General features: G+C 49.0%; 1 protein-coding gene across 1 annotated transcript in view; it reads left to right on the top strand.

Moving 5' to 3' along the window:
• The window catches only part of LOC121536488 (coiled-coil domain-containing protein 80), a 35440-nt gene extending 23161 nt beyond the window's left edge, over positions 1-12279 (top strand). Inside the window, exons 6-9 of the mRNA XM_041843803.2 lie at positions 1500-1651; positions 6865-6968; positions 8177-8260; positions 11155-12279. Of these exons, the coding sequence (XP_041699737.2) occupies positions 1500-1651; positions 6865-6968; positions 8177-8260; positions 11155-11474 (660 nt within the window). The 3' untranslated portion in view covers positions 11475-12279. The remainder of the gene's footprint in view (positions 1-1499; positions 1652-6864; positions 6969-8176; positions 8261-11154) is intronic.
• Positions 12280-12806: the final 527 nt, after the last annotated feature.

Genomic DNA, 12806 nt, shown 5'->3' with positions numbered 1-12806 from the left:
ATGGCCCACTGTGTTGAACCCCATGGCCCACTGTGTTGAACCCCATGGCCCACTGTGTTGAACCCCATGCCCCACTGTGTTGAACCCCATGGCCCACTGTGTTGAACCCCATGGCCCACTGTGTTGAACCCCATGGCCCACTGTGTTGAACCCCATGGCCCACTGTGTTGAACCCCATGGCCCACTGTGTTGAACCCCATGGCCCACTGTGTTGAACCCCATGATCCACTGTGTTGAACCCCATGGCCCACTGTGTTGAACCCCATGGCCCACTGTGTTGAACCCCATGGCCCACTGTGTTGAACCCCATGGCCCACTGTGTTGAACCCCATGGCCCACTGTGTTGAACCCCATGGCCCACTGTGTTGAACCCCATGGCCCACTGTGTTGAACCCCATGGCCTACTGTGTTGAACCCCATGCCCCACTGTGTTGAACCCCATGGCCTACTGTGTTGAACCCCATGCCCCACTGTGTTGAACCCCATGCCCCACTGTGTTGAACCCAGTGGCCCAATGTGTTTAACCCCATGCCCCACTGTGTCGAACCCCATGCCCCTCTCTGTTGAACCCCATGTCCCACTGTGTTGAACCCCATGCCCTAATGTGATTAACCCCATGCCCACTGTGTTGAACCCCATAACCCACTGTGTTGAACCCCATCCCCTAATGTGTTGAACCCCATGCCCCACTGTGTCGAACCCCATGTCCCACTGTGTTCAACCCCATGTCCCACTGTGTTGAACCCCATGTCCCACTGTGTTGAACCCCATGCCTACTGTGTTGAACCACATTGGCACTGTGTTAAACCCCATGCCCACTGTGTTGAACCCCATGCCCACTGTGTTAAACCCCATGCCCACTGTGTTAAACCCCATGCCCACTGTGTTAAACCCCATGCCCACTGTGTTAAACCCCATGCCCACTGTGTTAAACCCCATGCCCACTGTGTTTTGAACCCCATGGCAACTGTGTTAAACCCCATGCCCACTGTGTTAAACCCTATGCCCACTGTGTTAAACCCCATGACCACTGTGTTAAACCCCATGCCCACTGTGTTAAACCCCATGCCCACTGTGTTTTGAACCCCATGGCAACTGTGTTAAACCCCATGCCCACTGTGTTAAACCCTATGCCCACTGTGTTTTGAACCACATGGCCCACTGTGTTGAACCCCAATGCCCACTGTGTTGAACCCCATGCCCCACTGCTCTGGTTGTGTTTCTCAGAAACATGCAGAGAATGCCTGTGAAGTCACAGCAAACTGGAACACATGGCTCAGTGTCTTGTTTCATTTGGATATAGATTTGTCAGGAATACAGGTTACAGGGTTTTCTAGGTTTTTCTAGGAATACTGGAATCATGATAACATAGGAATAGCATTTCTTACATTTCTCTCCTGACCACTAGAATAATCGAATAGGGATTTTACACTCAAATCCTCCAATGGTTGGTTACTGTTTTGGTCCACTGACTTGATGTGTGTTTGTCCCTCCAACAGCAATCCTACGAGGTCCCCATCGCCATGAAGGCTGTGTTTGATTACGTCGACACCTTCTCCTCTCGCATCAGAGAGATGGAACAGCAGAAGAGTGACGGAGTGGCCTGCAAGAAGGAGGACAAACCAAGATCACTGGAGAACTTCCTCTCCAGGTAGTGTGCGTGCCTGTGTATGTGAGTGTGCGTGCGTGCGCACGTGCATGTGTGTCTCCCGCCTATGGCTGTGTCTGGGAGCGGCTGGAATCTGAAACAGGCTCAATATGTAACATTAATTTTGCTCCATAGCCGGTGTGAATATTGCCTCCTTCTGCCAGGAAGGGATCTGGCTGAGGAGTGGTCAGAATTGACAGGCGGCCATGTCAACATGAATATTAACACTAACCACCAATACGTTAAAAAAATTATGTACGTATGACTGTAAGTCGCTTTGGATAAAAGTATCTGCTAAATGGCATATACTATATATATATATATATATACAGTGCCTTCGGAAAGTATTCAGACCCCTTGACTTTTACCACATTTTGTAACATTACTGCCTTATTCTAAAATTGATTAAATTGTATTTTTTCCTCATCAATCTACACACAATACCCCACATTGACAAAGCAAAAATAGGTTAATAGACATTTTTGCTAATTTATAAACAAATAAAAAACTGAAATATCACATTTGCATAAGTATTCAGACCCTTTACACAGTACTTTGTTGGGTATGACGCTACAAGCTTGGCACACCTGTATTTGGGGAGTTTCTCCCAATCTTCTCTACAGATCCTCTCAAGCTCTGTCAGGTTAGATGGGGAGCATCACTGCACAGCTATTTTCAGGTCTCTCCAGAGATGTTCGATCGGGTTCAAGTCCGGGCTCTGGCTGGGCCACTCAAGAACATTCAGAGACTTGTCCCGAAGCCACTCAAGCGTTGTCTTGGCTGTGTGCTTAGGGTCATTGTCCTGTTGGAAGGTGAACCTTCCCCCAGTCTGAGGTCCTGAGCGCTCTGGAGCAGGTTTCCATCCAGGATCTCTCTGTACTTTGCTCTGTTCATCTTTGCCTCGATCCTGACTAATCTCCCAGTCCCTGCCGCTGAAAAACATCCCCATAGCATGATGCTGCCACCACCATGCTTCACCGTAGGGATGGTGCCAGGTTTCCTCCAGACGTGACGTAACCAGAGTTCAATCTTGCTTACATCAGATTAGAGAATCTTGTTTTTCATGGTCTGAGAGTCTTTAGGTGCCTTTTGACAAACTGCAAGCGGGCTGTCATGTGCCTTTTACTGAGGAGTGGCTTCCGTCTGGCCACTCTACCATAAAGGCCTGATTGGTGGAGTGCTGCAGAGATTGTTGTCCTTCTGGAAGGTTCTCCCATCCCCACAGAGGAGCTCTGTCAGAGTGACCATCGTGTTCTTGGTCACCTCCCTGACCAAGGCCCTTCTCCTCCAATTGCTAATTTTGGCCTGGCGACCATCTCTAAGAAGAGTCTTGGTGGTTCCAAACTTCTTCCATTTAAGAATGATGGGGGCCACTGTGTTCTTGGGGACCTTCAATGCTGCAAACATTTTTTAGTACCCTTCCCCAGATCTGTGCCTCGACACAATCCTATCTCGGAGCTCTCCGGACAATTCCTTCGACCTTTTTGCTCTGAAATGCACTGTCAACTGTTGGACCTTATATAGACAGGTGGATTTACCACAGGTGAACTCCAATCAAGTTGTAGAAACATCTAAATGATGATCAATGGAAAAAGGATGCACCTGAGCTCAATTTCGATTCTCATAGCAAAAGATCTGAATACTTATGTAAATAAGGTATTTCAGTTTTTTATTTTTAATACATTTTCAAAAATTTCTAAAAAATATTTTTCACTTCATCATGATAGCGTATTGTGTGTAGATTGCTGAGGGAAAAAAAAGTATATTTAATCCATTTTAGAATAAGACTGTAACGTAACAAAATATGGAAAAAGATAAGGGGTCTGAATACTTTCCGAATGCACTGTATATATACATGTTTATTATATTTCCAGTACTGTAGGATACGCTAACACCTTGGTCTTGTATCGATTGACTATGGTCCCGTATATACAGTCGTGGTCAAAAGTTTTGAGAATGACAGAAGTATTGGTCTTCAGAAAGTTCGCTGCTTCAGTGTTATGAGATATTTTTGTCAGATGTTACTATGGTATACTGAAGTATAATTACAAGCATTCCATAAGTGTCAAAGGCTTTTATTGACAATTACATTACGTTTATGCAAAGAGTCAATATTTGCAGTGTTGACCCTTCTTTTTCAAGACCTCTGCAATCTGCCCTGGCATGCTGTCAATTAACTTCTGGGCCACATCCTGACTGACGGCAGCCCATTCTTGCATAATCAATGCTTGGAATTTGTCAGAATTTGTGGGGTTTTTTTGTCCACACGCTTCTTGAGGGTCGACCACAAGTTCTCAATGGGATTAAGGTCTGGGGAGTTTCCTGGCCATGGACCCAAAATGTTGATGTTTTATTCCCCGAGCCACTTAGTTATCACTTTTGCCTTATGGCAAGGTGCTCCATCATGGTGGAAAAGGCATTGATCGTCACCAAACTGTTCTTGGATGGTTGGGAGAAGTTGCTCTCAGAGGATGTGTTGATACCATTCTTTATTCTTAGGCAAAAATATGAGTGAGCCCACTCCCTTGGCTGAGAAGCAACCCCACACATGAATGGTCTCAGGATGCTTTACTCTTGGCATGACACAGGACTGATGGTAGCGCTCACCTTGTCTTCTCCGGACAAGGTGTTTTCCGGATGCCCCAAACAATCAGAAAGGGGATTCATCAGAGAAAATGACTTTACCCCAGTCCTCAGCAGTCCAATCCCTGTACCTTTTGCAGAATATCAGTCTGTCCCTGATGTTTTTCTTGGAGAGAAGTGGCTTCTTTGCTGCCCTTCTTGACACCAGGCCATCCTCCAAAAGTATTCGCCTCACTGTGAGTGCAGATGCACTCACACCTGCCTGCTGCCATTCCTGAGCAAGCTCTGCACTGGTGGTGCCCCGATCCCGCAGCTGAATCAACTTTAGGAGATGGTCCTGGCGCTTGCTGGACTTTCTTAGGCGCCCTGACGCCTTCTTCACAACAGTTGAACCTCTCTCCTTGAAGTTCTTGATGATCCGATAAATGGTTGATTTAGGTGCAATCTTACTAGCAGCAATATCCTTGCCTGTGAAGCCCTTTTTGTGCAAAGCAATGATGACGGCACGTGTTTCCTTGCAGGTAACCATGGTTAACAGAGGAAGAACAATGATTTCAAGCACCACCCTCCTTTTAAAGTTTCCAGTCTGTTATTCTAACTCAATCAGCATGACAGAATGATCTTCAGCCTTGTCCTCGTCAACACTCTCACCTGTGTTAACGAGAGAATCACTGACATGATGGCAGCTGGTCCTTTTGTGGCAGGGCTGAAAAGCAGTGGAAATGTTTTTTTGGGGGATTAAGTTAATTTTCATGGCAAATCATCGGATCACTCTTCATGACATTCTGGAGTATATGCAAATTGCCATCATCAAAACTGAGGCAGCAGACTTTGTGAAAATTAGTATTTGTGTCATTCTCAAAACTTTTGACCACGACTGTACACTTCATTACTAAAAGTTTGTGGACACCTGCTTGTCGAACATCTCATTCCAAAATCTTAGGCATTAATATGTAGTTGGTCCCCCCTTTGCTGCTATAACAGCCTCCACTCTTCTGGGAAGGCTTTCCACTAGATGTTGGAACATTGCTGCGGGGGACTTGTTTCCATTCAGCCACAAGAGCATTACTGAGGTTGGGCACTGATGTTGGGCGATTAGGCCTGGTTCGCAGTCGGCGTTCCAATTCGTCCCAAAGATGTTCGATGGGGTTGAGGTCAGGGCTCTGTGCTGGCCAGTCAAGTTCTTCCACACTGATCTCGACAAACCATTTCTGTATGGACCTCACTTTGTGCAGGGGGGCATTGTCATGCTGAAACCGGAAAGGGCCTTCCCCAAACTGTTGCCACAAAGTTGGAAGCACAAAATCGTCTAGAATGTTACTGTATGCTGTAGCGTTAAGATTTCCCTTCACTGGAACTAAGGGGTCTAGCCCGAACCATGAAAAACAGCCCCAAACCATTATTCCTCATACACCAAACTTTACAGTTGGCAGTATGCATTGGGGCAGGTAGCATTCTCCTGGCATCCGCCAAACCCAGATTTGTCTGTCGGACTGTCAGATGGTGAAGCGTGATTCATCACTCCAGAGAACGTGTTTCCACTGCTCCGGAGTCCAATGGCGGTGAGCTTTACACCACTCCAGCCGACACTTGGCATTGCACATGGTGATCTTAGGCTTGTGTGCGGCTGCTCGGCCATGAAAACCTATTTCATGAAGCTCCCAACGATCAGTTCTCTGGCTGACGTTGCTTCCAGAGGCAGTTTGGAACTTGGTAGTGAGTGTTGCAACCGAGGACAGCGCTATGCGTTTCAGCACTCGGCGGTCCCGTTCTGTGAGCTTGTGTGGTCTACCACTTTGCGGCTGAGCCGTTGTTGCTCCTAGACGTTTCCACTGTACAACAGCAGCACTTACAGTTGACCCGGGGGGCAGCTCTAGCAGGGCAGGAATTTGATGAACTGACTTGTTGGAAAGGTGGCATCCTATGACGGTGCCACGTTGAAAGTCACTGAGCTCTTCAGTAAGGTCATTCTACTGCCAATGTTTGTCTATGGAGATTGCATGGCTGTGTGCTCAATTTTATACACCTGTCAGCAACGGGTGTGGCTGAAAAGCCGGATCCACAAATTTGAAAGGGGTGTCCACATACTTTTGTATATAGTGTATTTAACTTAAATGTTTTAACCAGATTGACTGTGGTTTGTTGCCATGGAGACTCAATTCCAGTCTAATGACCGTGACCCACAGTGTTTAGACAGGAAGTGACTTCCTACTGGGACTTTGCTTCCACATCATTAAAATATATATATATATATCAATGTGATGACTTTGAATCAACGTGGAAAACTGATTGGATTTGTAGAGTCATCAACGGAAGGACATTTTGTATTTTTTTCACATAACTTTTTACCTAAATTCAGTGACATGGTGAAATGTTTTGTTGATTTCACGTTGAATTCAAGTTAGTTGACAACTCAACCAAATGTAAATCAAAACTAGACGTTGAACTGACATCAGTACCCAGTGGGTTCGTTGTTGGTTCTAATGACAGTGACCCACAGGGTTTAGACAGGAAGTGACTTTGTTCAAGTCTTGAGCAAGATCCTTGTAGGATCTTTAAATATAAGAGATTGATCATGACCGTATAGTATTATCATGCTGCATCTCATCCTTGTTCCGTCTTTGGGTTCTCAGGTTCCGTTGGAGGCGTCGCCTGTTTGTAATCTCCGCCCCCAATGATGAGGAATGGGCCTATCAGCAGCAGCTTTACGCCCTGACCAGCCAAGCCTGCAACCTGGGTGAGAGATCAACAGGAAGTCAAGTTGTTTCTGAACCAGGCCATGTACTGCTCGCACACACACAAGCACACAAACTGGGCAGTTGTCAGAGCAGAGCTATCCACTTAGCAGCTAGCAGTATCATCTGGGCTTCCTGTGGATCATCCTAACGTCGCACCAGGGCCTCCAGAAAACTTGTAGATTGCCACACGATTTTTGATATGGTTTAATAAAATATATTCACTCAAATATATTGACACTGGAACACACACACACACACACACACACACACACACACACACACACACACACACACACACACACACACACACACACACACACACACACACACCTCTCAGGAAAGGGTAATGGAAGTGTAACTCCCTACTCCTCTACCAGTCCTGTACACTCAGATCAAAGACTGTGTTCCCCTCCTCTGTTTCTCTTGGCTTGGCTTGGCTTGGCTTGGCTTGGCTTGGCTTGGTGTGTGTGTGTGTGTGTGTGTGTGTGTGTGTGTGTGTGTGTGTGTGTGTGTGTGTGTGTGTGTGTGTGTGTGTGTGTGTGTGCGTGCGTGCGTGTGTTCAAACCTGATAAACAAGGCCTTCTCCTAGCTGCTGACTCTGCTTTGGGTTCTTACCTTGGTATTCGGCTCTTGGCTTTCACCTTAGAGATCAGTGTTTTCATGTGGTTACTGTGGCTTTTCTGTCTTCAGAAGAACCAGCTGTCTGGCCCAGCAGGACACAAGTCCTTCACATTCCCTCTCTATTATCACGACTAACTCACAGATGGTTCTAATCAGGAACGACCACATCCACATATTGAATAAATACGTTTAGAGATGAATATGAAACAGGTGGTTGAATTAGATCAGGTTTGGGGGAGTCTCCGACTCTGATCCTGGAGATCAAGGTCTTCTGTCTGGGCCCATACTTAGCTGAATCAGGTGTGTGTTACTGCAGGGGGCTGGATCAAAACCCTGCACGCTCAGTAGCGCAACAGGTTTCTCTCTTACTAAAGAGCACCTACAATCTACAAAGATCTCCTATCCAGTCAACGCTTCCCTTCCTTATTTTTTGACAGGTTGAAGAACCCTGAATAGATGTTCAGTAGGAGACGTTTGACTTTACGTTGTAAGTTGCTGTTGTTGGGTATTTTGTTGTTCTAATGGGCTACTATGTCCTCTTTGTTGTGTGTTCGTCTGTGTGGTGGTGGTTTCCATGGTGACCCAGGCCTGAGACACATCTCCATCCTGAAGCTGGTTGGCATGGAGGCAGTGGACCAGGGAGGAGTCCTAGAGCTATATCCAATTAATGGTGAGAACCCTGTTGTCTACACACCACCTATGTGTATCATACTTGAAACAAAACAAGAAACACATGGAGGGTAAATGGGCTGTGTTATGTTTTGTTTAATCTTCAGTTCACACAGCCGTGCTGTTGAATGTCTGATGTTGTTTTATAGTCACAGCAGGCAGGTAGTCCAACTTTAGCCCTAATTCCTGCTGTCTCCCCCAGTCCACGTCCCTCTAGCCCAGCCTCAGCCCTAACTCCTGCTGTCCCCCCCAGTCCACGTCCCTCTAGCCCAGCCTCAGCCCTAACTCCTGCTGTCCCCCCAGTCCACGTCCCTCTAGCCCAGCCTCAGCCCTAACTCCTGCTGTCCCCCCCAGTCCACGTCCCTCTAGCCCAGCCTCAGCCCTAACTCCTGCTGTCCCCCCCAGTCCACGTCCCTATAGCCCAGCCTCAGCCCTAACTCCTGCTGTCCCCCCAGTCCACGTCCCTCTAGCCCAGCCTCAGCCCCTAACTCCTGCTGTCCCCCCAGTCCACGTCCCTCTAGCCCAGCCTCAGCCCTAACTCCTGCTGTCTCCCCCAGTCCACGTCCCTCTAGCCCAGCCTCAGCCCTAACTCCTGCTGTCCCCCCAGTCCACGTCCCTCTAGCCCAGCCTCAGCCCTAACTCCTGCTGTCCCCCAGTCCACGTCCCTCTAGCCCAGCCTCAGCCCTAACTCCTGCTGTCTCCCCCAGTCCACGTCCCTCTAGCCCAGCCTCAGCCCTAACTCCTGCTGTCCCCCCAGTCCACGTCCCTCTAGCCCAGCCTCAGCCCTAACTCCTGCTGTCCCCCCAGTCCACGTCCCTCTAGCCCAGCCTCAGCCCTAACTCCTGCTGTCCCCCAGTCCACGTCCCTCTAGCCCAGCCTCAGCCCTAACTCCTGCTGTCCCCCCCAGTCCACGTCCCTATAGCCCAGCCTCAGCCCTAACTCCTGCTGTCCCCCCCAGTCCACGTCCCTCTAGCCCAGCCTCAGCCCTAACTCCTGCTGTCCCCCCCAGTCCATGTCCCTCTAGCCCAGCCTCAGCCCTAACTCCTGCTGTCCCCCCCAGTCCACGTCCCTCTAGCCCAGCCTCAGCCCTAACTCCTGCTGTCCCCCCAGTCCACGTCCCTCTAGCCCAGCCTCAGCCCTAACTCCCGCTGTCCCCCCAGTCCACGTCCCTCTAGCCCAGCCTCAGCCCTAACTCCTGCTGTCCCCCAGTCCACGTCCCTCTAGCCCAGCCTCAGCCCTAACTCCTGCTGTCCCCCAGTCCACGTCCCTCTAGCCCAGCCTCAGCCCCTAACTCCTGCTGTCCCCCCAGTCTGTCCCTCTAGCCCAGCCTCAGCCCTAACTCCTGCTGTCCCCCCCAGTCTGTCCCTCTAGCCCAGCCTCAGCCCTAACTCCTGCTGTCCCCCCAGTCCACGTCCCTCTAGCCCAGCCTCAGCCCTAACTCCCGCTGTCCCCCCAGTCCACGTCCCTCTAGCCCAGCCTCAGCCCTAACTCCTGCTGTCCCCCAGTCCACGTCCCTCTAGCCCAGCCTCAGCCCTAACTCCTGCTGTCCCCCAGTCCACGTCCCTCTAGCCCAGCCTCAGCCCTAACTCCTGCTGTCCCCCCAGTCCACGTCCCTATAGCCCAGCCTCAGCCCTAACTCCCACTGTCCCCCCAGTCCATGTCCCTCTAGCCCAGCCTCAGCCCCTAACTCCTGCTGTCCCCCCAGTCCACGTCCCTCTAGCCCAGCCTCAGCCCTAACTCCTGCTGTCCCCCAGTCCACGTCCCTCTAGCCCAGCCTCAGCCCTAACTCCTGCTGTCCCCCCCAGTCCACGTCCCTCTAGCCCAGCCTCAGCCCTAACTCCTGCTGTCCCCCAGTCCACGTCCCTCTAGCCCAGCCTCAGCCCTAACTCCTGCTGTCCCCCCAGTCCACGTCCCTCTAGCCCAGCCTCAGCCCTAACTCCTGCTGTCCCCCCAGTCCACGTCCCTATAGCCCAACCTCAGCCCTAACTCCTGCTGTCCCCCCCAGTCCACGTCCCTCTAGCCCAGCCTCAGCCCTAACTCCTGCTGTCTCCCCCAGTCCACGTCCCTCTAGCCCAGCCTCAGCCCTAACTCCTGCTGTCCCCCCCAGTCCACGTCCCTATAGCCCAGCCTCAGCCCTAACTCCTGCTGTCCCCCCCAGTCCACGTCCCTATAGCCCAGCCCCAGCCCTAACTCCCGCTGTCTCCCCCAGTCCAAGTCTCCATAGCCCAGCCTTGTTAATGTATTCTCTCCTTGCTACCGGAGACACTGTTTGATCTTTCCTCTGTGGTAGGGGACCCAACCTCAAAAACATGTTGATGCTGCTGCCTACACCACACCATCAACACAAACACACACAGCCCTCCATCCATACACCCCTCACAGCCCTCCATCCATACACCCCTCACAGTCCTCCATCCATACACCCCTCACAGCCCTCCATCCATACACCCCTCACAGCTGTGTAAGCACACAAACATTTGCTGTGGTGGGGGTGTTAGGGAGGAAATATGTCAACGCTCCCTTTCATTTCTCTGGCCTGCCGAATAGCATTCATATGTGCTCTTTGGGGGAGCTTTGGTGGTAGTTTTGCAGGGGAAGAGAGCTGGGGCTGGGGCAGAGAGGTGGGGCTGGGGCAGAGAGCTGGGGTCGAGGGTAATTGTCATGGTGATAAATTGAGCGTAACCTTCAAAGACAACAAAATGAATCCACACACACTTTCACACTAAATGGCTAATGTGAAATTCAATTCTTCCCCAGCCTAATTCTCTCTTTCTCTTGAGACAGGCAGCTTTGCCGAGGAGCGAGAATGCCACTCCACCTCTTTAGTCAAAGACATCAACCGTACCAAAGGATATTGACTGACTCCTTCTATCCATCTCTCTCTCCCCCTTCCAGGCAGTGCCACGGTGGAGCGTGAGGGCCTCTCGGCCACCCTGGTCAAAGACATCCGTAACTACTTCCAGATCAGCCCAGAGTACTTCTCCATGCTGCTGGTGGGCAAGGACGGCAACGTCAAGTCGTGGTACCCGAGCCCCATGTGGTCCATGGCCATTATTTACGACCTGGTGGACTCTATGCAGCTCCGCAGGCAGGAGATGGCCATCCAGCAGTCACTGGGCATGCGCTGCCCCGAAGACGAGTACGGAGGATACGGGTACCATCACCATGGCTACGACGGTTACCAGGACGGCTATCACCAAGGACACGGTTACTAAAAGGGGACAGGGAGGGGGTGTCAATAGTCTATAAGCAATGATATGGTTACTAAGGGGTGTGTTGCCTAATCTCAAATCAATCTCTTTGCCTTTATCCATAGATGCTTCTTGATGGCCCTTTGTAGATTTAAATGGATCAGATAGGTATATGCAGCAAGGTATGGCTCTACCGAGCCCCCTGGTAGTCTAGATGGGGTTTCCACCATGTTGCTTGAACTTAGCCACTGGTTTCCGATCTGTTGGCATTAAAGAAGTACCTAGGGGTAGGGGTTGATTTCAAATTGGGCATGTGTGTGCGTGGGAGAGGGGCATGAGTGTAACCTTTGTCTCGCCTCCTGAATGGTGGTTTGTGTTTTTCAGGAAGTTTATGGAGGGTTAAAGGTAAAGGGTCAGGGGTTAGCTCTGTACTTCCTGATTCTAGAATGAAATAGAGAAGGATAGTGACGTCGTCAATCTCTGTCTAATCCTTCTCTATATCAGTCTTGTTATTTTGTATTAAGAATTACAATCAACCAAATGTACACGTTCACTTTCACAGTCTGGAACTTTATTGTAGATAAAAGCATAAAGATGAGTCAAACCTTTTGTTTGTATTGGATGTCTGTTTTTAATTTGAGGCTATAACTGTCTGTTTTCTGAAATGAATTTTCAACTTAATTTCTGTTTTGTCATTTTCCTGTTGTTACATATTGTTCTTATTTATACTCTGTTGTGCATGAGAGACGGAGTCTCTGTTGTACTGTATATTTATGACAAATAAAACTTTGTTTACTGACAACACTTTTCTCTGAGTTTTATTACAAACTATATCTCAGTACTTTGTTGTGCAGTCAAAAGTTATTTAGGCACATTGTAACAATGTATTCTGTTACAACCCCCCCCTATTGGTTTACGTTAAACAATACAGACCAACAGAGCGGAAAAATATGGACAGCAACTAAAACAAAATGTGTCCATTTGGTAATCTATTGACTGTTTTGTGAGAGAAACTGAGCAATTATGTACTGAATAATTATGCACTGTATCATAAGAAAATAAAAGTAATTAACCCGGTGTCCATTGCCTTAAAAAATATACAGTTTAACATGATTTTACTGAAATCCATTTCATACCCACTCCACAAGAAGCTTTCTGTGAATACATGGCAGAAGTGTCAATTCTATGGGACAATAAGCATGTGCAGGAGAGGAACAAGACCATTGAACACTTGTAATTTCTATAGCTGTGGTGTTCTGTAAGCTACTACATAAGTATTCACACCCATTTGCTATGACACTTCGAATTGACACTTCAATTTCCTTTGATCATCCTTGAGATGTCACTACAACTTGA

This window comes from Coregonus clupeaformis, chromosome 23 (genome assembly GCF_020615455.1).
Source record: "Coregonus clupeaformis isolate EN_2021a chromosome 23, ASM2061545v1, whole genome shotgun sequence".
Taxonomy (NCBI): Eukaryota; Metazoa; Chordata; class Actinopteri; order Salmoniformes; family Salmonidae; genus Coregonus; species Coregonus clupeaformis.
Note: the sequence above shows the minus strand (reverse complement) of the source record. Positions and strands in the feature narration are given on the sequence as shown.